This window comes from Narcine bancroftii, chromosome 3 (genome assembly GCF_036971445.1).
Source record: "Narcine bancroftii isolate sNarBan1 chromosome 3, sNarBan1.hap1, whole genome shotgun sequence".
Classification (NCBI taxonomy): Eukaryota; Metazoa; Chordata; class Chondrichthyes; order Torpediniformes; family Narcinidae; genus Narcine; species Narcine bancroftii.
Window position 1 is genome coordinate 186,509,578 of NC_091471.1, and position 22,967 is coordinate 186,532,544.

The following is a 22,967-nucleotide window of genomic DNA, read 5'->3' on the forward strand; positions in this document are numbered from 1 at the left end:
CTCCTGATCACTAAGCGCTTGTGAGCGTAATTATGTTCAATTAGAAAGGGAAGGACTAACCATCATATTTGGAGTAAAGAGATTTCACCAATACTTGTATGGACGAAAGTTTACCCTAGTTACTGACAACAAACCACTGAGTCTAGTCATTTTTGGGTCACATTTGCCTGTAACTGTTAGGTATGACGCCATCACATGTACTTGATGACGTGAGGACACTTTGATATATGCATGCTTGTTAGAACACCATTTTAAAATGTAGAAAAGTATCAATGAATCAACAGCCTGCTTTGTCTTTTCCTATTATGAAGCATGCTAAACCTAACAGTCGTGACAAATGGCTGAAAGCATACAGAAGTGATGGTCAAATGAAGGATGGTGCTGAATGGCTGTTTTCTCATGAGTGCAAGGACTTGCTTTTCATGGCATATTAACGATGTGGATCTGGAGATGTCGGGGAACATTTCCAAATGTACAGATAGCACAAAGCTGGGAAATGTGGTCATAGTGAAAAGGATGGTAATGCATTTCAAACTGACAGCAACAGATGAGGTGAATGGGCAAATTTTAATCCAGAGAAGTGTGAAGTGATATAATGAGCTAAAATAAGAGTGAATGCCAAGTGAAATTAAGGAAATCTGCAGATGCTGGGGTTGATTGCAATACACAAATGTGCTGGAGAAACTCAGCAAATGGTAACAACGTTTCAGGACTGGGTCCTTTTGTCAGGTTCACACCAGCCCGAAACATCGGTTTCCCTTTACTTCCAATAGATGTTGCGTGACCTGCCCAAGTTTCTCCAGCATGTTTGTGTATTGCAGTGAAGGCCAAGTACCTCAGTTCTACATGTGCACATGCACCTTTGAGAGCAGGATGATGAAAGAAGGGAGATTTTAAGTTCATTATTAAAGGCACAGAGCTCAAAAAATGGGGAAATTATGTTGAGTTTCACAAAACAAATAATTTTAGGAATAATGTAAAGGTTCTTGAGAAGTTTCCGAAACAATTTACTTTCAAGGATGGGGCAGTCAGCAAGATGGTGAGAGTAGAGAAGCTAGGGTTATTAATGCTTCCAGTTGAGAAGCTCGAGGCGATTTGACAAGATCACCATGGCATAAGAGAGGTGATTGGAGTGAAGCTCTTCTTGTAAGTGGATGCTTTTAAATGACAGATTTTAAATTTTAAGAAAAAGGTGGGAGTGATGAGCGAGCTGCCAGCTGAAGTGGTGAATGTGGGCTAGTTTTAACATTAAGAAAAATTTGGATCAGTACATGGATGGGAGGGGTATGGAGGGATATGATGTGGGTACAAGTCATTGGGAAGAGGCAGAATAATAGTTTGATATGGACTAGATGGGGTGAATGACCTGTTTCTGAGTTGTAGTGTTCTATGATTCTATACAAGGTAGATGATCTTTCACTCATTTTTCAATTGGTAGGTTTGACCTGGAGTTCATGGGCTAGGGGTGAACTGGAGAAATACTTGAGTGAGAATAATGAAATGCTGTATGAGAGTGTAGAAATAAGACTAATGGAATTGTTCGCCAGAGGATAGCATTATCTTGATGGGCCAAACAATCTTTTTCCACTGTAACAAAGGAAAGACATTACATATCACAAATATTGAATGACACAGCTATGCATATTTACTCAAATGCAATGAAAATAATCGGAGGTTTAGAATACTGAGGGAGCTGGTTTTACAGCTATGAAGCTGGGGTAGAAGCAGCAAACTGTGACATAATCAACCATGAACTGCCAACATATCTTTTCCTTCATGTTGATCAGATGTTCTCAGCAAACATTCTTGTGTGCATCATCAGTTTCCAAATGGGTTTTTAAAATATCTCCTTTCAGAACAGCCACAACAGCTCTGTTCTTCCCCTTATCGAGGGTCTGGGCTGGTGGGATTATCCGTCTTATTATATGGTACATCATTATAAAAAGCCACTGCTATTGCTCAATGGTCACAAATTTAGAAGCATTCCATTGGGATTGTACAGGGGCAGGCACACGTATGCAATGCCTCCGATTGTGGAGAAGAGAGGGACTCTATTATCCTAATATAGAATGAGAGAGCAATAACATTAGGGGAAAAGAGGGGGAAGAATTTTTGAAGAGTGTTCAAGAGAATTCTTGTGCCATTTATTCTATAAATAGATGAAGACATTATTCCCTGAAGTGTAGAAGAATGAGGGGAGATTTGATAGAGACATATAAAATTAGGGTAAGTAAATGCATGTTTCCATTGAGGATAGGTGAGATACAAACCAGAGGATACTGGTTAAGAGTGAAAGGAGAGATGTTTAGAAGGAATTTCTTCACAGAGAGTGGTGGGAGTATGGATGAGGGCTCAATTTTAACATTTAAGGAAAATATAGAGAGCTACATGGATGGTAGGGAAATGGATTGGGTGCAGGTCAGTGGGTCTAGGCAGAATAATAGTTCGGCACAACTAGAAGGGCCAAAGGGCCTGTTTTACGTACTGTAATGCTCTATAGTTCAATGAGTGTGTTTCTGGCCCACCATTAAAAGTGGAATTGCTGGACTGGGTTCTGGGAAATGCAGCAGCCATGTGGAGCAATATCAGTGCAGTAACAGTTATCAAAGGTTTTAAGTAGAAGGCCATGCTGTGGGGCTGAGTGGGAAAATGGATAAGCTCATGATGGAATGGTGGGGCAAGCTGAATAGCCTATTGCTGCTCCTATCTCTTATGGTCTTACCATACTATCCTAGTGTTTGGATTAGCAGCAGAGAAAGACCTAGATCACTCCAATAAAGATAGTCATTTGGGAAAAGAACAACTTCAAAGGGATACGAACAACAGACATCATCTTGAGCAAACTAGAATAAAACCTTAAAGAACAAAATCAGGCAAGATAAATTCTCAATTGACGGGAAATGGATAAATTTTCATGGGAAGGAAAAGGGAGCAGAATAAGGCAGTCCAAAAATATTCTTTAGGCACATGAGCATGGCTGTACGAATTAATTTGTGTTGGCAGAGGGCACGGATGACATACTGAGTATTTTACATCCAACATTACCAAGGCCGATGACTATGCTGGATTCTCAAAGATGCAACTGATATTCTGAATGGGCTAAAAATTGATAAAATAAAAAATCTGGCTACACTTAAAATCACCTCAACCTTTATAATTGCAAATCTTTAAACAAAGCTTTAAAAAAAAACACTATTCCTGTTGGCAGAAAGATTTAGATCTGGAATCTGTTGATAGCGACACAAGGAGCTAGCTGAGTTTCTGAAAGGAAAGAACCTGCAGCGAGAGGGTGGAGAGGAGGGAAGAGCTGGATTTGGTCATATAGAATTTGGAATATCTTTGTATGTCCAAATGGTGCACAATGATGTTTTCTTCAAGTTAATGTCCATAAAAAGCAGTAGTTAATGCATTTTGGTTCCTAAACAGAGAATAGTACATGTAATAGCATTAGCCGTATTTTCCATTAGCAACTCTGTAGCACAGCAGAAATATATATTTGTTACAAGGAATTGTGAAATAACTCAAGTTGATAACAATCGATTTGTAATCATTTCCTCAAGGCAGTCCTTACAAAAACAGGGTTGGCTGGTCAACAGGCATTGGTTTTACATTTTATGCAAGCTTTGACCATCAGCTTGAAAATGTAATGGGCACCTCATGACTGATCTATTTTCTCTTTTAAATGCCAAAATTCCTGGATCTTGACAGATTCTCACAAACAGAGTGCTCAAAATGACACAGGACAAAAACAGGCTAAAATGCCTCTCAAAAGTTTACACAAAACTGATACCAATATGAAAAATATTTAAATGTTTTTACATAAAAATGATGAGATTAATGTCTAGAATAATAAAGATGCTGAACAATTATTTTGCATCAATATTTACAATGAAGGAAGATGTTTCAAAGAAACTACAGTGAATCAGGGACAGACACAAAAAGTAAGTAATAAGGAAAATCATAGCACAAACAACAAGTCATCAAGAGAAGATGGTTTCAAACCCAGGATTTTGAGTCACTTAGAACTTTTCAGAAGCCAAATATCTAAATTTTCTTTAAGAATTTTTTGTTTACATTTGAATATTGTATAATTATTTCACTAGAAGGAGGGAATTATGCAACAGTTAGCTTAACATCTACTACCAGGATATTATCGAGGTTTAGAAGGATTGAACATCTTCTGTTGAGGGAGTGCCAGCATGAATTTGTAAAGGATGCTAATCCCTGAAGAATCTATCCATTTTTTTGAATTGAGACTGAAGTAGTGAATGTTATCGATGTTGTCAAAATGAGCTTCTAGAAGATAGGAATGCCTAATAGTATTGATCTGGCAGATTAAGTGGGCAACACTATGGATTAGATGCAGGTCTTCCTCTTTGGACAAGTGAAGGATCAAACAGTAATTTCTACATTGCACAAAGTGAGTACTGCGGCACTCCAAAGGGTCTGACAAGCTCAATGGATCAATTATTAAAATGTCATAGGAAGTACAATGAAAAATGCTCATGAAATGGTGGCCTATCTAGAGGATCAGAAGATAGAAACAACGCCACATCGTTCCAAATCCCTGGTTCGACCCCACCTGGAGTGTTGCAAACAATTCTTGACAGCATATTTTAAAAGGCTCCAGAAATAACGTCTAAATGACAAGGGCAAGTCAAAAGAAAAATGGATCCAACTAGAAAATTGAAGGATGATTTGCTCAAATGTTCCAAGAATTATGGAGTCCCTCACTAAAGCACGACACGGAACTCTGCAAATGCTGTGATGCAAAAATGCTGGAGGAACTCAGCAAGTCTTGGGCAAAACATCCGTATTATATCCCTACGCTGTGAGACCTGCAGAGTTCCTCCAGCATTTTGTGTTTTTAAAAAATAGAACAAATGATTTTAGGAGCAAAATCATGAAAAACAATTTTATATTTAAGGGTTTTAGTTAAACATTTAGAGCTCTCTGTGTGTTACCAATAATAACACTGGACAATTAAGATTTTTCTTCCTGAATACTTTTGAGTGTATTTTATGGATTTTGGGCTGCTGATCATGAAATTTACCATAAAAATGTCTTACCATAAACAATTTTTTTTTTTAGATACAACTTATTTTTGTGATTTCCTGTCATATTTTTAACATGCTATACAAAACATATAAAAAGTGCAACATGTCATTGAAAATTCTTTTTCTGCATTCGCTCTTTGAGTTCTTCCCTGATGATCTTGTTGCAGTCAGTGATAAACACGGTGAAAGGTTTCACCAGGACATTGTGACTGTGGAAAAGTGGTATCAAGGCAATTGCAATCCATCATTGCTGGCCATCTCATGTTGGACACTAATACAAGAGGCATTAGATGCTAAGTACGAACGAAAATCAGCAGAAAAGCATTTTTAGGTCAGTTGAACAAACACAGTATGTCAGCATCATTATGCGATTAAACATGCTACATTCAATAAAAGTTAATTTAATGTTTCTCCAACTTCCTACATGATACAGCAAATCTGAAATGATCTTTTGTGTTCAGCTTGAAATCGTCTATCATAATCCCTATTTTTCTTCCAGGAAGCAAACCTTTTGAAAAAGTTAATTGTCCAGTGTAATTGATTACTTGTTATAAATAATAGACAAAGGTTGGCATCGAGTTTAGTCACACATCAGCCACAATCTGAAGAAACAGTTCTGCTCTATGAATGTTCTTGTGGCCCTGTAAAGGCTTAACGATATTTCCCCTTCCCAATGTTTGTTGAGAATATTATATCGCCATTACGCTTAAAAAGCAGATTGAAGTAAGTGTTAAATCTGGTATGAAATCCAAACCCTGATGATCATGAATTTCTAAATGCACAGGTGATAAAACATTTGCCCCACTCACATGCAATCTGCAGCACTGCATTAAATATTGCGCCCAACCCACAGGAATACCTCACAGTACCAGTGTGCCAGAAAACGTACTGAGTAGTTCAGGTTAAATTGGTAGCCAATTTACAGCAAAGCTTATTGTAACTTAACTTGTTCTGGTGTTACTAAGACAATGAACCAGATTCTAGTTGCAAAGCTTAATAGGAAATAAAGTTAGAAAGTATATAATAATTCTCAGCCGCAGACAACATTTTTTAAAAAAAAAGGCCCACTTACAATATTGTCTTTGAAAGGCTCCATTGTCCAATAAACAAGCACAGATTCAGGTTTGAGTAGAAGGCTGTATACATAATTCTGTTCTGATACCACACAGAAGCTGAACCCCACACAAACAGAGACGCTATGCTTTCTGTATCAAAAACAATGCAATAGGTAAACATAGAATCTGGATGAGCAAATGGGTCAGACTATATTTATCTAAGGTCACATAGCACTTTCATTTGAACAACAGATGAAGTGAAAATATTAAAGGTTTAAAAATATCCCCATTCCAGACAAATAGGACATACCCTAAATCATCCACTCATCCATTAATATTAACGAAACTTAACTCAAAGTTAACACCTACCTTCACAGTTTTAAGGATTGTAATTTTGGACTGTTACACCAAACATTTCCCCAGCAATGAAATCTGAAAACTGGATTCAGATTTCCTTAGCTTTATTATCATCATTTAACTTTGGCTTTCTTACTTAAAACAGTTTGAAATGATACATTTCACAAAGGTCGAAATCAGATGTTTTCAGGACAGGGAAATTCCACATTAAAACTGGCAAAGAACTGCTCCAATACAAAACAGGTGGCATCAATGCAGTAATATCAGCACTGACTGGATCAACAACTAGACTGTGAAAAGATGGACCCAATCTTGTTAAAGGCACTCATATCTTTTGTTTGAATTGTTCAATCATATCAGTTAAACCAATGCTCGAGTACATTAAACAGTATGCCCATTTGTAGGTTCTAATAATGACACAGTCAAACTATCTGGGCTTTTTTTTTAAATCAAAGCTTGTCACAATAATGCATAAATAATAATACAAACATGGTTAAAAAAAACTTTCTTGCCACTGATGGAAACAAATATCTCCTCTTTCAGCACCCAGTGCACATTCTATACATTCTGATGCTTAAAAACTAATCACACCTTTCAAATACTGCCCTCTCATCTTATCCTCCAAGCACCATTTGATTAGAAGTTATTCTTCTAAATGTCAAAATGGATCATATACAGACAAATGTCTCAGGCCTGAAATGTTGGTTACACCGTATATCATTATGGATGCTGCACGTCCTGCTCCAACACGTTTGTGTATGAACTACAGTAAAAGAAACACCATTTTAAATGTGCCTCAACAAACAAAAACTACAATTATCCCTTCATGTATCTAAAAGAAAGGAATCCTGTATCACTTTCAAGGTAGATGGTGTAGTGTTTATAGTATTGAGTTAGGTTTAAATGCCATCACTCCAAGCTACAAAATCAAATTTAATACCTCTGTAATTTATGCATCAGCACCAAGTACTGTAGCCATGAGCTGGCAGACCTCCAAGCAATCTTCACAAAATGCCAACCTGATCTGTCCTAGTGTGATTACGTGACTGATTCAGTGTTCTCCAAAGTGATCCAACAAGGTGCAAGCTTGGTGAAACAGTCGACAGACTGGTAGCAGCACCTGTATAATTAAGATGTTATCTCCAGAAAAAAAAAGATTGCTACTTAGTTCATCTTAATTCTGAGTTGTAATTAACTAGCTGCTCACACCAAGGAAAGCCGCAAAAGAGAGACTTCGATAGGCAAAACATACAAGGTGAAATACTGGGGCTGATGCAAGAGATTGCATTGCTATGCTATTGGGGGGTATATTAAAAATTCTTGGTTTTGTGGTTGGTGAGACAAAAAATCCTAAAATGAGAGCATGTTGCATATATTTTGCACAAATTAAACAGGAAGGTTATAGTTTCAATGAGCTCCAGTCTACTTTATACAAGAGCTATGGTTCAGCAGTGAATCTGGAGCCACAATGAAGCACATGTAGAAGAAAGCTTCATCATAATTCTACCAAAGGTGTTTCCTTTGGTAAATGCTCTGTTCCTTCGACTAAATCCACTTCCATTCCCGTTGGTAATCTGTTGTAAAATTTCTTCAGACATCAGCTTGTGCCTGAGCAAAATCAAAACAAAAGATGATGCTATGTGAATTTAAAAATTTTTAAGAAACCTCTTTTTTTTGTCCAACCATGCAGAGTTTAAACTGAAATGTGCTGTTTGTGTACTCTTCCACTTTCGAATATTGGCAAATTTGAAATTTATGAAATGGAAAGCATAAACAAATATTTCATTGTGTTTCTTTGCTGTCCAACATGCACAGAGGGAAAGCCTCCTCATTCTGTCAATGCTGCTCCTCCAGCAAACAAGAGAACATTTTGTCCGAAAGCCACGTAACCAAACCTTCTTTATAAGCTCGTGGTACCCCTTAAAACTCGTCAAAAGTTAAAGTGGATACAGCTTTTAAATAATATTTCATTTAATCTGTCATAAAAATCATAGAAGCTGTAACTTTGTTAACTTTTTTGCTGCCTTGATTAAAAATGTTATTTATCACTGCCAAAAATAGCATATTCTGAGTCACTGTACAGGCAGTTGCAATGGTCAGACATTCCATATCAACATCTTTGAAGTCAGTTATACACATTAAAATATTTACAAGAATACTATACAATAATTCTGCCCTGGTAATATTAATGCACAACTCTAATGCTATACTATCCTTTTAAAAAGGAGAATGTTTATCTTAGAAACCTGGTACACAGTGCAAACAAAATACACCGCATTCCAAGAATTAAACATAATTATTGAATAATTTTCAATAAATACACAATCCTTCAGAATGTCCCGTGAACAATGCGAGACCAAAGTTAATCCTCACCAACGATATCGTAAATCCTCTTTATTTTCAATGGGAATTTATTACTATTGGGGTGAGGGGTAATGTTCCCATAAAAGTACTGGAAATGACATTTTTAAAAAAAAACACAGGTGAACACTTCTTTTCTTACAAATTCTTCAAAATAAATTTGATGTTATTCTGATGCAACAACATATAGAACCGCTATTGAGAATATCCTTTTGGAAAGTTGGAGAGCAGTGGACATTCCAAAGGAAGGTGCATAGCTACTACAAATAGACAAGAAAAGCAATGTTATTCTGAACTCACCCTATCTCACTGAAAGACGCGAATTTAGAAATCTCAGAAATATCTTTATTGCAATCTTGTTTAAAAGAATTTAAATTGCCTTTTGATATTTATTCAGCAACTGTTATAGCTCACTGGACATGCAAAATGTAATCACAAATGTCTTTTCAGTATTGCATGTTGATGAGTTTAAACAATTGAAGAGCCTGCTTTAATACTCCTGTGAGGCTGGGGTCAATTTCTAGGCAGTATTCAAACCTGAAGCTTCAAATTTTGTGGCTTCAATGCCAGGTAGCAGAATGTGACTAGTGTGTTAGAGAACTTTGAAACTTCATTCCTGAGAGGTGGGACTTTGGTGTGTATCGGTGCAGTTGCTGATGCAAGAAAAGTTTTTTTTTGGGGAAACACCATGTGATAACAAAGCAGACTTATCTGGAAAACCTTGTCTCGGTAAAGTCACAAATTTATGGTTAATTACTGTTCAGTGAACAGAGGAACTTGGCCTGATAAGATGTTTTAAAAAATCTTCCAACTTCAAATCCACAATTTTTGAGCTTAAACTATAAAGGTTATTCCAAAGGTTATTTAAATAAGAAAGCCAAAGCAACCCACAGCTTAATAAACTGCATCATGAAAACATTTCCAAATCACACGCAGGTTCACAGAGTTGCCAAAGCAAAAGTCAAAATGTAAACTATAAAAGATTTCTTGTGCCCACAACAACAAAGCCGCCAAACACAAAGTCATGACACTGCATCTTTCTTTATAAACCAGGTATAAAAAGTGTCTTGGTGCAATTTCATTTGATCCTTTCATAATATTATGACTGTAAAACCCAGTTAACCATGAGCGATTCCAACATCATGTAGAGGGAGCACAGAAGCAGGCTTTTGTTGAGTCAGTCCCAGTTGAACAGTACCTCTGATCTGGCGTGTACGTTTGCTGGTGAGTGCTACATGCTAGATCCATGGATGCATTGTCTGAGTGCTGGGTGATAGTCTCTGCAAAAGTTGCACCTTATCAAGTTGTGCTGGGAATAAAACTTGATGTCATAGCAGGTCCATTTTTGGCCTGTAATGTAGCAGAAGTGGCGATTTCTTCGAGGAGAGAGAGAGAGAGAGAGAGAGAGATACAGGCATTACACAATACAGCATAGATCACATCATTTTACTGAATTTAGACATTTTAGCAAAAAGACTTTTCTAAATAATTACAGTGTTGTCTCACTTCCAGAAGAAATTAACAAGTTTATGGAACTGGTTCATAGACCCCCTTATGAAACAAAATAATTACATTTTTTATTTAAAAATAACAGGCCCTTCTGGCCTATAAGCCCATGCCGCCCAAATACTCCAATTACCTATAACTCCTGTACATTTTGAAGGGTGGAGGGAAACCAGCGAAAACCCACACAGACACGAGAAAACGTACAAACTCCTTACTGACAGTGCCAGATTGGAACCTGGGTTGCTGGCGCTGTAATAGCGCTGCGCTAACCTTGCCTCTGATAACCTGGATGTCAATGAACACGGGACGTACAGCACAGTGGAGCTGCAGTAAGATTCTATATCCAACACCTATTCTATTCAATAGCTTTCAAGACTGCAACCTTTCTAACTTTTAGCTCCTTAATGCAATTTCTCTCCAGTTTTTCCCTCCACAGAGGAGCAGAAATTGGCCCAGCATGTCTGCCCTGCCTTTCAATTATGAGCTGCTCCATTTTCCAACTCAGCCCCACTGCCTGGCCTTCTGCCCACAATCTTTGATGCCCTGACTAATAAAGAAACTATCAATTTCCATCTTAAATACACCTAACGACTTGGCCTCCACAACCGCCTGTGGCAAAAAATTCCAGATTCACCTCTGGCTGAAGAAATTCCTCCACAGAGGTTCTAAGCAGATGCTCTTCGATCCAGAATTTGTGCCCTTTTGTCCTAGACTCTTCCACTACAGGAAACAATCTTTCAACATCTACTCTGTCCATGCCTTTCAACATTCACAATGTTTCAATGAGAATCCCCCTCATTCTCCTAAATACCAATGAGTACTGGCTGAGAGCCTTGCATTTCCGGAATCGTCTTTCTGAACCTTCTCTAATGGCAGCACATCCTTTATTGAATGGAGGAGCCCAAAACTGCTCACAATACTTGAACTGGGGTATAACCAGTACCTTATAAAGCCTTCACATCACATCCCTACTCTTATGTTCTATTTCTCTTAAAATGAATGACTGCATTACATTTGCTTTCTTCACCATCGTCTCCACATGCAAGTTTGCCATCGGGCTATCCTGCACGAGGACTTCCAAGCCCCTTTGCATCTGGGGATGTTCAATTTTCTCATCATTTTGAAAATAATCTGCTGTTTATTTCTTCTACCAAAGTGCATGACCATACACTCTCCAACATTGCATGTTGCTTTGCCATTTCTCTGCCCATTCTCCTAATCTGTCCAATTCCTTCTGCAATCTCCCTGTTTCCTCAACACTACCTGCTCCTCCACTTACTTCCTATCATCTGCAAACATGGCCACAAAGCCATCCATTTCATAATATAAATCATTAATATACAACATAAAAAGAAGCCCTAATACCGACCCCAGTGGAACATCACTGGCAGCCAACCAGAATATGATCTCTGTATTCCAACTCTCTGCTTCCCGCCAATCAGCCAACAGTCTACTCATGCTAGAATATTTCCTGTTATACTCCGGTTCTTATCTTATCTGGTAATCTCATGTACTGCACCTTGTCAAATGCCTTATGAAAATCCAAATCCAAATCTGTTACATCCACGGAATCTCCCTGATCTAGCCTGCTTGACATTTCAAAGAATTCCAACAGGTTTGTCAAGCAAGATTTTCCCTTAAGGAAATCATGTTGGCTTTGGCCCATCATGCCACATACCTTCAATTACTCCATAACTTCATCCTTGACAACCGACTCTAACATCTTCTCAACCACTGATGCAAGGTCAGTCTATAATTTCCTTTCTGCTGCCTCCTTCCCTTTTTGAATAATGGGGTAACATTTGTGATTTTCCAGTCCTCCAGGACCATATCAGAATCTATTGATTTGTGGAAGATCATTTCTAATGCCTCCACAATCTCTACCGCTACTTCTTTCAGAACCAGAGGGTGCTATCCATGTAGTCTAGGAGACTTAACCACCCTTAACCATTCAGTTTTCTGAGCACTTTTCCCCTTGAAATAGTAACTGAACTTACTTGCCTGATATCCTTAGATACCCAGCATACTGCTTATGTCCTTCACGGTGAAGACTTATGCAAAAGTCTAATTTAGTTCCTCTGCCATCTCCTTGTCTCTCATTATTATTTCTCTAGTGTCAATATCTAGTGATCCTATTATCTACTCTCACCTTTCTTTTACTCATGATATACTTGAACATGCTTTTTGTATCCTCTGATATTTTTACTGCCTACTTTCATACTACTTCTTTTCCTTCTTGATGAGTTTTTTTTTAAGTTGCTTTCTGCAAGTTTTTAAAACTTCACAGTATTTTCCCATTCCTTGTATCCCTCTCTTTTGCTTTTACATTGGCTTTGGCTTCCCTTGTCAGCAACAGTTGTGACATTTTTCCATTCAAATATTCCCTTTTTTGATGTGTATCTATCCTGCACCTTCCTAATTTTTCGCAGAAACTCCGTCCATTGCTGCTCTACTGTCTTCCCTGATCGTGCCTCCTTTTAATCAACTCTCATGCCACTGTTATTCCCTTTAGTCCAATGAAAAAAATGATACTTCTGTCTTTAGTTTCTCCTTGTTGAATCTCATATTGAACTCTATCATATTTGGTCACTGCCTCCCCCCCTAAAGGTTCCTTTACTCTAAGTTCTCTAATCACCTCTGGTGCATTACACCACACCCAATGCAGTACAGCCAATCCTCTAGTAGGCTCATCAATAAGCTTCTCTAAAATCCCATGTTGTAGGCATTTCTACAAGTTCTCTCTCTTGAGATCCAGCCCCAACCCCTTGACTACCATAACATTGCTCTTCTGACACACCTTTTCTATTTGCTGTTGTAATTTGTCATCCACATCCCAGCAACTGTTTGGAAGTCTGTATGTAACTGCCACAGTGTTTTTTTTACCCGTCTTTTAACTTAACGCACAATGATTCGATATCTTCTCCTCCTATGTCAGCTCTTTCTAATGATTTTGTGGTCATGCTGTGTCACAGCGAGAGAAAGAAGTCTGACTCAAGTGACATCCAGTTGGAAAATGACATCACCTTCCGGCCTGTGGTTCGTCCCGCAGACAGAGCCCTCCCAGTTACTGACATCAGCAGTTCACCTGCATTTTTCTGAGCTGGTTCAAACTGCACTTAGGCAAGCAGCCACAATTTAATGTTATTCCTTACTAAGAGAGCCACACCATCCCTTCTGCTTTCCTTTCAATATACTGTGCATCCTTCGACATTCAGCTCCCAATGACATCCATCCTTTAGCCACGTCTCCACGATGACCACAACATCATACCTGCCCATATGTAGCTGTACTACAGGGTCATCCACTTTATTTCTTATGCTTCGTGCATTTAAATACAAAATCTTTAGCCCTGACCCTGTACCCCTGTTGCATTGTAACTCATCCCCATGGCTGCAATTTTACCCTAACTTCCTGTTCTTCCACATGAACTCCTGACAAGGTGTCTCTACATGTGTGCTAGCTGCCTCTTCCTCTACTTCTTCACTCTGGTACCCATCCCACTACAAATCTAGTTAAATCACACCCCCAACCCCACTCAGAAAAAAAAAAAAATTAGCAAACCTCCCCGAGGATATTGGTTCCCCTCCAGGTCAGGTGCAACCTATTCCACTTGTACAGGTCACCCCTTCCCCAGAAAAGGTTCCAATAATCTAAGAACTTGAAACCCTTCTCTCTGTACCATCTCTTCAGCCACACATTTGTCTGAACTATCTTTCAGTTCTGAACTTCCCTGTTTGTGGCCAGGAGTAATCCAGAGATGACCACATTGGAGGTCCTGCTCTTCAGCCTCTTTCCTAATTCCCTAAACTTTCTTTGCAGGATATCTATCCCACTCCTGCCTATGTCATTCATACCAATATGCACTACGACCTCTGGCTGGTCACCCTCCCCTTTAAGAATAGGCTGCATCTGCTTAGGGACATCCTGGAGGGATGCAAAAGACTATTTTGGAGTGTCTTTTGCAGATGCAGTATCTCCGATCTGTCTCCCTGACTATCGAGTCCCCCCCATGACTATTACTCCTCTTGACTTCACCATTCCCTTCTGAGGATCAGGGCCGACCACTGTGCTGTTGGTATGGCTGGTATCTTGCTCAGATAGGTCAGATAGTTTGCGTTAGTGGTGGCAAGAAAGTATATTGTGGTGACTTGGAAATTAGATGCACATTTAGATGAAGTATGGAAATTCAAAGTTGCATAGCTCTGGAGAAAATTATATATAATTTAAGAAATAAATATTCTATTTTCTAACAAGTTTAGAAGTAAATATCTAAAAATGCATCTCCAGCCTCTTAAGATATGTAATAATCTTCTTCCCAATGTGTGATCTAATCCTTTGTGCCATCCAGAATAACATTATTTTCTCTTTGTTTTTTCTATGAATTATTTTCTATGTAACCATGTATTGTATCTATTTCTATTACTATATATATTTTAGTGGGGGGAGGTATCTGTGGGAGGGGGGGAAATAAAGACCATGTAATTATTGTAATTTTTAAATCTAATCAAATTTTGCTTATGTTAAAATATATCAATTACATGAATGGAAAATTTAAAATAAAATATTCAAAAAAAAAGATAGGTCACCCCCCTCAGCAGTATCCTGAGGGGTATACCCCACATTTAACTCTTTCCCAATTTATCCTTTCACACATCTTCCCCCTTGGAATAAAGACTCATGTTGCCACTACCAGCCACTCCATTACCACTGATTTACCCCCTTCCTCCAATTCACTAAGGGGACATAATCTATAGGCAAAGAGATACCAAATGGTACTTTGTGGTAGAAGAAAGAACAGAGGCAGTTTAATCCAAAGGATAAGGAGGGGCTGTGAAAGCTGCAATGTACTTGTCAAATTTTGAAGGATGTCATGGCAGGTGTAGGGCCAAACTGGCCTGTTCTGTGCTGTATATGGTTATATGGTGAGGAAGTGGTGAAAACAGTATGGAGGATCTTAAACATTTTATAAAGAGTATCAGAAGACAAAGAAAGCAAATCGTGGTGAAATGTTAACATCAATATTGCATCTAATTCTAGTCAAAAGAAGGGGTGCAGAAAACATTTGAGGAAGCAAAGGGATGGTCAATACTTCTGGTTGAGAGTACAATGGCTGGAGTGCAAAGGGAGGGAAAGAGATAGAGTCATGGAGGTGTACAACACAGAAATAAGCCCTTCAGCCCAACTCATCCATGCTGATGACAAGCTGTCAGATAAACTAGCCTCATTTATCTGGGTCTGGCCCTTATCCCTCAACACCTTTCCTGTCCATGTATCCATACAACTCAGCGTTTAATGTAATAATTTCCCAGAGGCTGGTGGAGAAGCTGTTCTCGTTGGGACTCAACACCCCTATCTGTAAGTGGATCCTGGACTTCCTAATGGAAAGACTGCAGTCTGTCTGGGTTCTCCCCCCACCCATTGTTGTGATCTACTTGGATCGGTCTGAAGGGGGCGTGCAAAATCATTGCTGATCCCTTCCACCCTGTATACAGCATCTTTCAGTTGCTCCCTTCAGGGAAGAGATACAGGAGTATCAGTGCTAGAACCCCAGGCTGAGGAACAACTTCTTCCCACAGACAGTGAGAATGCTGAACGTCTAAAGGAACATCCATCTGAGGTTCTCATAGTCATGAAATAATATTTATAGATTAAATATTTGTCCTCCATATGTATTGTTTGTCTGAATGTGTGTTATGTCTGGTTGAATGTCTGCATATTTTTTCACCGAGGACTGGAGAACTCTGTTTTGTCGGATTGTACTTGTAGAAACAGATAATAAACTTGACTTGATGATACAAATGCCTTTTAAATTATGGAGTTGCACCCACCTCCACCAGTTCCTCCTTCCACATATTGTGACAGACTATATAGATGTGTTTTTGGGAGATATATTGGGAAAGGTTTGTTAGAGTAGGTCACATACAAACACTTTAAAACAGATCTTCTTTGAAATACTGGAGCTCTGCTAATGCTAGACATATTGGTCCCACAGCCTTTGCAAGAGTTTTGGAGAGTGCTCAAGAGACTTCACTAATGGATTGTTGTTTACAAAAAGGCAACAGATGAAAGAGCTTGTCGGAGCCGCATATTGTCTGGAAGGGAACTTGCTGTTCTCAGAGGGCCATGTGGTTTTGCAAGCAGAGAGAGTCAAACAGGCTTTCCCTCAGAGAGAGAGAAATCACTTGTACAGTGTTACAGTCAGCAACAGCAGCTGGGACTGGAACAGGACAAGCTGGCATGTTTGTGGAAAACCCCATTTGGAAGATGGGTTGTGAGTTCTTAGTTAAGCCTAGTCAAAGCCTCTGTGGTTCATGCAAGAGGAGAGGACTGGCTGTCTAATGTTTCACTTGAAATAAGAGAAACAAGGAGGAACTTTGTGGTGACATGAAAGAAAGGGATTATCATCTGGAGAACCCTGAGGGATAAAGTGGCTGATGGAAGTAAATCAGTTGTGGATGTCCTGGAACAACAAATCTTTCTATAAAAATCAACAAGAACCTCCCTGAGCAGTAACCATTTACCTTTCAAGCACCGAAGCTTGGTGAACTTTATAAATGTTAACTTCTGTGCACAGTAGAAGAATTGCCTGCAGCCAATGAACTTGGAGGAATGAGAAGTAAGATTGGACTGTGAATCAAAGAACTTTTCTGAACTTACACACACATTACATACATGTGCGCTTAGAATTAGAAGGGGGTTAAGTTAGGTTAGTTAAGTCAATCGTGATAAGTTAAAGTGTGATTCTGTTTTCATGTTTAAAGACAATTAAAAGCAACTTTTGTTTAAGTAACCATTTGTCTTGGTGAATATCTATTGCTGCTGGGTTTTGGGGTCCTCTGGGCTCAGAACAATACCCACCGCTCTGTGAGAAGGTGCCCTCAGCTCCCCTTTAAATCTTTCCTCTCTCACCTTAAAACTATGCTCCCATATTAGATCTTCCTGGGAAAAGAGTGTCAATGCACGGAACCAAGTGACTCACTTGTTGGTAGGTAATGGATGGAACCAGCTGAGAGGATGATGGGCAGATGGGGGTGGATGGGTGAGGAGGCAGCATTCTGATACAGGCTGGTGGAGGGTAGGTGGAAACATAAAAAGTAGAAAGAAATAAAGGTAGATGAAGCAGGGCAGAGGAGGGGGTAGAGTAGAATAGACACAAGAGGCTGATAGGAAGATGGGTGGAACCAGGTCATTGAGGGGTGGTGGGGGGAGGGGCCTAGTAGGTGCAGAGGCAGCTAGGTTATGATGTATCCAAATAAGGGAAGGATAGTGATGGAGGGGAGTAGACACAGAGGCTGGTAGCTGATGGGTGGAATCAGGTAAGGGAGGGATGGTGAGGAAGGGAGTGGTAGGATAGATACAGAGGCTGGTCAGTGATGTATGGAGGGATAGTGAGCAGATGAAATCATCAAGGACAGCTTAAAAAAGATGATAAGGGAGAAAAACCCCAGGTAGATAAGTATGTAAGTGATGAGAAGATGGAAATAGGTGGTGGAGGAAATGGGGGGGGGGGGGGGGGGGGCGGGGGAGGGATGGAATTGCTTTCAGAGGTGAGTTATGACTCACATCAACTCCAATCTAATATCCAACCACAACCAACTTCAATTCGCCTAATGCCACAACAGGTCCACAGAAGATCCCATTTCAATAGCACTACACTCAGCCCTGGAACACCTGGACACCAAGGATAGTCATCCCATTAAACTAAAGCATCTTCAACAAAGGCTCCTTTTATTGTCATGTAATATTTACATTTAAAAATGTAACATTCATGATATTTCTTCAACTTTTGTCTGCTGCAAGGCAAACAAAGAGTCACCATGAGCATAGCCTGGCACCCCTAACAATAGGAGAAAGAGAAGTAAGAGAGACCCTTCAGAGACCCTTCATCATTCCCACAGCCTCTGCAACCGCACAGACTCCAGTTCAAACCATCATCAAACTGTGCTCCAGATTCAAACCTCTAATTTGATCTATTCAAATCTCTAAATGATAAGGAATCCTTCAGTTTCTGAGGTCCCACCAGGAGCTCTTCTTGCCCTCAAGCACCCTCTTGAACCCTGGTTCCGATACCTGGTCCCCATGAACTAGTCTTCAGCAACCTGCAGCTTGATGAGTTCTTCGAACGCAAGCCACCAACAACTGCAGCTTGTCTCAACAATATCCAAGAAATTGATTCCCACACTCCATGACCTGTCTCAACTAGATCCATGATTTCCTATCCCACTGCCTGCACTCAGTAAAAATTGTGACAGCACTTCCTTCATAGTCATCTTCAACACTAGGGCTCCACAAGGCTGAGGACTCAGCCCCTACTACAGTCCCTTTGATCCACAACTGCATACCCAATCTTCTCTCCAACTCAATCTATAAATTTACTGCTGATACCACCATTGTAGGCATTATCTTTAATGTTGGACTATAGAAGTGAGGTGGAGGGACAAGGGCAAAAACCTTTCTCCTAATTTCAGCAAGACCAAGGAGTTGGTTATAGTCATCTGGAAGAGGAATGGAGCTTGCTCCTTCTTTTGCATCAATGGTGCTGAGGATGAGAGAGAAGACTGCTTTATGTTTCGAGGAGTAAACATTTCCTGGGGCCTGTCCTGAGGAAATTTGGCATGCAACCTGAATTCTTTAACTATTTCTCCAGGTGCACCATTGAAAGCATCCCATCAGGGTGGCTCACCAGGAACTTCTCCAGTCAAGACAGTAAAAAACTTCAAGAAATTGTGAATGTGACTTCTACATCACTCAAATATCCCTTCCTTCCATTGACTCCATCTACAACTCCTGCTGCCTTGTAGAAACAGCCAAGGTACAAAAGGATTAATTCCTCTGCTCCCATAGAGAAGATACAAGAGCATGAAATCACACATATGGACAGTCTTTTCTTGCTACTATCAGACTGCTAAACGAACTTCATGGTGGTAAAATTAAGTTGTCCTTACTCTGTTCGAACTGGTCTTTCAAACTGTAATTATTCTGCTATACCTAATAGATAGATATGTAGAATAAGACAAAAACAATCTTTTCACTGTACCTCAGCACATGTGACAATAAAATAAAATTTAAATTTGAACTTGACAAGGGACGAAAGACTAATCAATATTACAAACGAGGTATTAACAGTCTTAAAGCATATTAAGGTGGATAAATCTCCAGAGCAGGACCAAGTATATCCTGAGACATTGTGGGAAGTTGGAGAAGAAGTTGCAGAGATACTAGCAGAGCTAAATGTATCATTGTTAGCCACAAGTGAGGACCTAGAAGACTGGAGGGTGACATATATTGTACCTTTATGAGCTGCAAGGACAAGCCAGGCCAGTGAACCTAACATCAGTGGTGGGAATATTTCTGGAGGGAATAAAGGAGACAGAATCCATCAGAATTGGGAAAGGCAAGATCTTTCTTAAAGTGCTAATTGGGAAAGGCAAGGATGGCCAGCATGTTTTTGTGTGTGCGAAATAGCATCTCATGAATTTGAGTTTTTTTTTAAATGATGTCACCAAGAGGGTTAACAAGGCAGGAGAGTAGATGATGGACTTTAGCAAGGGTTTGATAAGGTCCTGCATGGTAGGCTGGTCCCAATGCCACATCACAAGGAATCCAGGGCCAGTTGGCCTAATAGATACAAATTTGTTCTGGCAATAAGAATCAGATTGGAAACCTGTTTCCAATGGTGTGCCACAGGGATCAGTTCTGATCCCCTATTGTTTATATATAAATGACTTAGATGACAATATAGCAAGCATGGTTAGAAAGTTTGAAGGTGACAGCAAAATGAGTGGTATAATGGACACTTAAAAAGGTATATGAAATTACAACAGGGTCTGTATCAACTTGGGAAGTCGGCCAAGAAATAGGGTAATGGTGACTTTATGGAACAAAGGAGGAATCAGTAGAGATAGGTACAATTATAAAGTTTGAAAGATATGGATAGGAAAGGTTCAGAGAGGTATACGTCAAAGGTCAACACAAGGGTCCAGCTCAGGTTACCAAATAGGTCAGAATGGATGAGTTGGGCTGAACACATCTTAAACATTACAATTAAATTTGCTTGCACAACTATCCCAGGCAACTTGTTCTAGACACACACCACTTTCTGTAAAATATTTTCCTCCCTCCTCTCACCTTAAAAGAGAGATTGAGTTGTCTGGGACTGTACTTGATGGAATTAAGGGGAGTGAATCTTATAGAAGCATAAAATTACGAAAAGCATAGAATAGATAGAGGTTAGATAATCGTTTCCTTTGGTCGGGGAGATTAGAACTAGGGGACAGAGCCTCAAGATTCAGGGTAGTAGATTTAGGGTAGAGATGCGGAGGGACTGCTTTTCACAGAGGGTGGTGAATCTATGGAATGCACTGCTCATTGAAGCAGTGGAGCCTACCTCAGCAAATATATTTCAGACAAGGTTAGATAGATTGTTACATAGTCAGCGAATTAAGGGATATGGAGGAAAAGGCAGGTAGGTGGAGATGAGTCTATCAACAGGTCATCCATAATCTCATTGCATGGTAGAGGAGGATCAATGGGCTGGATGGCTTACTTGTGCTCCTATTTCTTATGTTCTTATTGTGTACAGCTTTGGTCTCCCAATCTGAGGAAGTATACTGTAGCCGAACTGAGAAACCTAGGGCCACTATCTCCATCATGCTAATGGCAAAGTTGGGGCAGATGGAGGAACTAGTGGTAGGAAACAACAAAATATTGGTCAAATGAGCTTTCTCATTAATGGCATGAAGAAATTATTTTCAGTGTTGACCACAGTTTAGGGCATGAACATCAACAATACTGGCAATTAGCATACTTTAATAAATATTAATAGTTAAAACAAAATACGTGACTGGCAGTCAATGTTTCAGGCCTTCTGAGGAGGGCCCGAAACGTTGACGGCCTGCAAGTGAACTGAGATTCACTGGTAGGGTGTTGTGCTGATGGCTGGCCCCACCTCCCAGCTCCACCCCCATATAACCCTGGTTTCCTGCCTAAACCCAGAACCCTTCTGAAGACTACTGTTGAACCCTACCCTTAGTTAATAGCTAATAAAAGCATTTGCTCTCCCTCCAGTCGTGAGAGCTTTTATTCACGCTACATGACTTTTTGTTTTCTGTGGATGCTGTGTGACCTGCTGAGTTTCTCCAGCACTTTTGTGTACTGCACTGCACTCAAGAACCAGCAGATTTCTTGTTGACCTACATAGCACTATAGACGATGGTTTGAATAATAATGCAAATCAGAAATTATGCTATTTCTTTTCATACTAAAATATATCCCAAGATGTTAAAATATCAAACCAGATCAACAGAACTACTTTACTTGATTTTGGTTATTGTCAGGAATGTGTTCCTGTTTAACAAATTATGTCTAAAAGTCAACACATTTTTATTGTAAAGGCATGCAGCAGAATCAAATATCTGGACAGAGTGAGTGGCAACTGATTTATGGTAAAGGAAAGACTTAAAGAGGACCTGCAGGGAAACTTTTTTGACATAAAGGATGAGCTGCCAGAAGAAATGGTTGAGGCAGATGCATTGCAACATTATCAAGACATTTTGATTGGAAAGGTTTAGAGGCAATTGAGACTAGCTCAGGTTGACAACTTGGTCGGCATAGATGAGGCCGAAAGGTCTGTTTCTATGCCATATAACTGTGATTCTATCTGCCTCACCACCACACCCACTCATCCCCATATCAGCTTACAATTGGAGTCAACTTTGTTTCTCTCTCCAGTCTCTTCCTCACTGTATTTATTCCTTTAGCCATGAATGAGTTAATTAACAAAAAGCGCAAATCAAACTGAAACCTCCATGACTCACAAAGTTTTGCAACTCATTACTTTGATCAGTCGAATCCATCTGGTGCAGGAACTACCTCCAGTGCGGGTGATTCTAATGTCAGGTAATGAAAGATGCAAAACCAACTTGTAACCAGATTGATCATATCCATCAATAATGGACCACTGATGGAAAAATAGCTAAAATTTAAAATATAGAAGCTATTGAGTGGTATACAAAGAGAATGCAATAGCTGTTTACCTTAAATCTCCATCTAGTGACAACAACAAACTTCAAAGTGTGATCCTTTCCAAGTATTTCTTCATTGCATAGAATATCCAACTATGGGGCAATAAAGGGAGCAAGAAGTCACATCAGAATCACACATTAAGGCAACATCTTTTGTAAGTCAAATCCTGCAGTGTATGAGTAATTACACATGAGGCTACACAAAGCAATTGGAAAGGAGTGCAACTTTATTAAAGTGCTAATCAATGAAGGAAGGTCAATGAAGGAATCCTAAGTAGAGGGGTGTGTTGTTTGTGCTTTCAAAACCAGTATATTGTTGTGTGCCTATCACTCTTTCACTATCACGCTATTGTATTGCAGAGGAGCCACTGAGTACAGCCAGTAACCAGGATGCTGAGGCAGAGTCAGCTTGCTAAAGGGAAGCAATGATGGACATTTTCTATCAACAGAGTATTTATATGGTAGAACAAGGGCAATTAGCACAAGATCATTCAATGAGATTACAGCAACCGTCAGAAACAATATTCTTTCATTTTTTTCCGTATCCCTAAATACCATTAAAATGCTTTTAGATTGGAAAGTATGTGTGCAAAAGGACAAGTGGAAAT

The 22,967-nt window shown here is 39.5% G+C and overlaps 1 protein-coding gene across 19 annotated transcripts in view; it reads right to left on the reverse strand.

Moving 5' to 3' along the window:
* The window catches only part of LOC138757936 (polycomb group RING finger protein 3), a 167,780-nt gene that overhangs the window by 24,297 nt on the left and 120,516 nt on the right, over positions 1–22,967 (reverse strand). For 14 of the 19 annotated variants that reach the window (XM_069926106.1, XM_069926102.1, XM_069926112.1 and 11 more), the window contains 2 exons: positions 22,372–22,452; positions 6,270–10,206 (listed from right to left, as the gene is read on the reverse strand). In XM_069926106.1, the coding sequence (XP_069782207.1) occupies positions 10,159–10,206; positions 22,372–22,452 (129 nt within the window). In that variant the 3' untranslated portion in view covers positions 6,270–10,158. The other 5 variants (XR_011353999.1, XR_011353998.1, XR_011354000.1 and 2 more) reach the window with 3 other exon arrangements.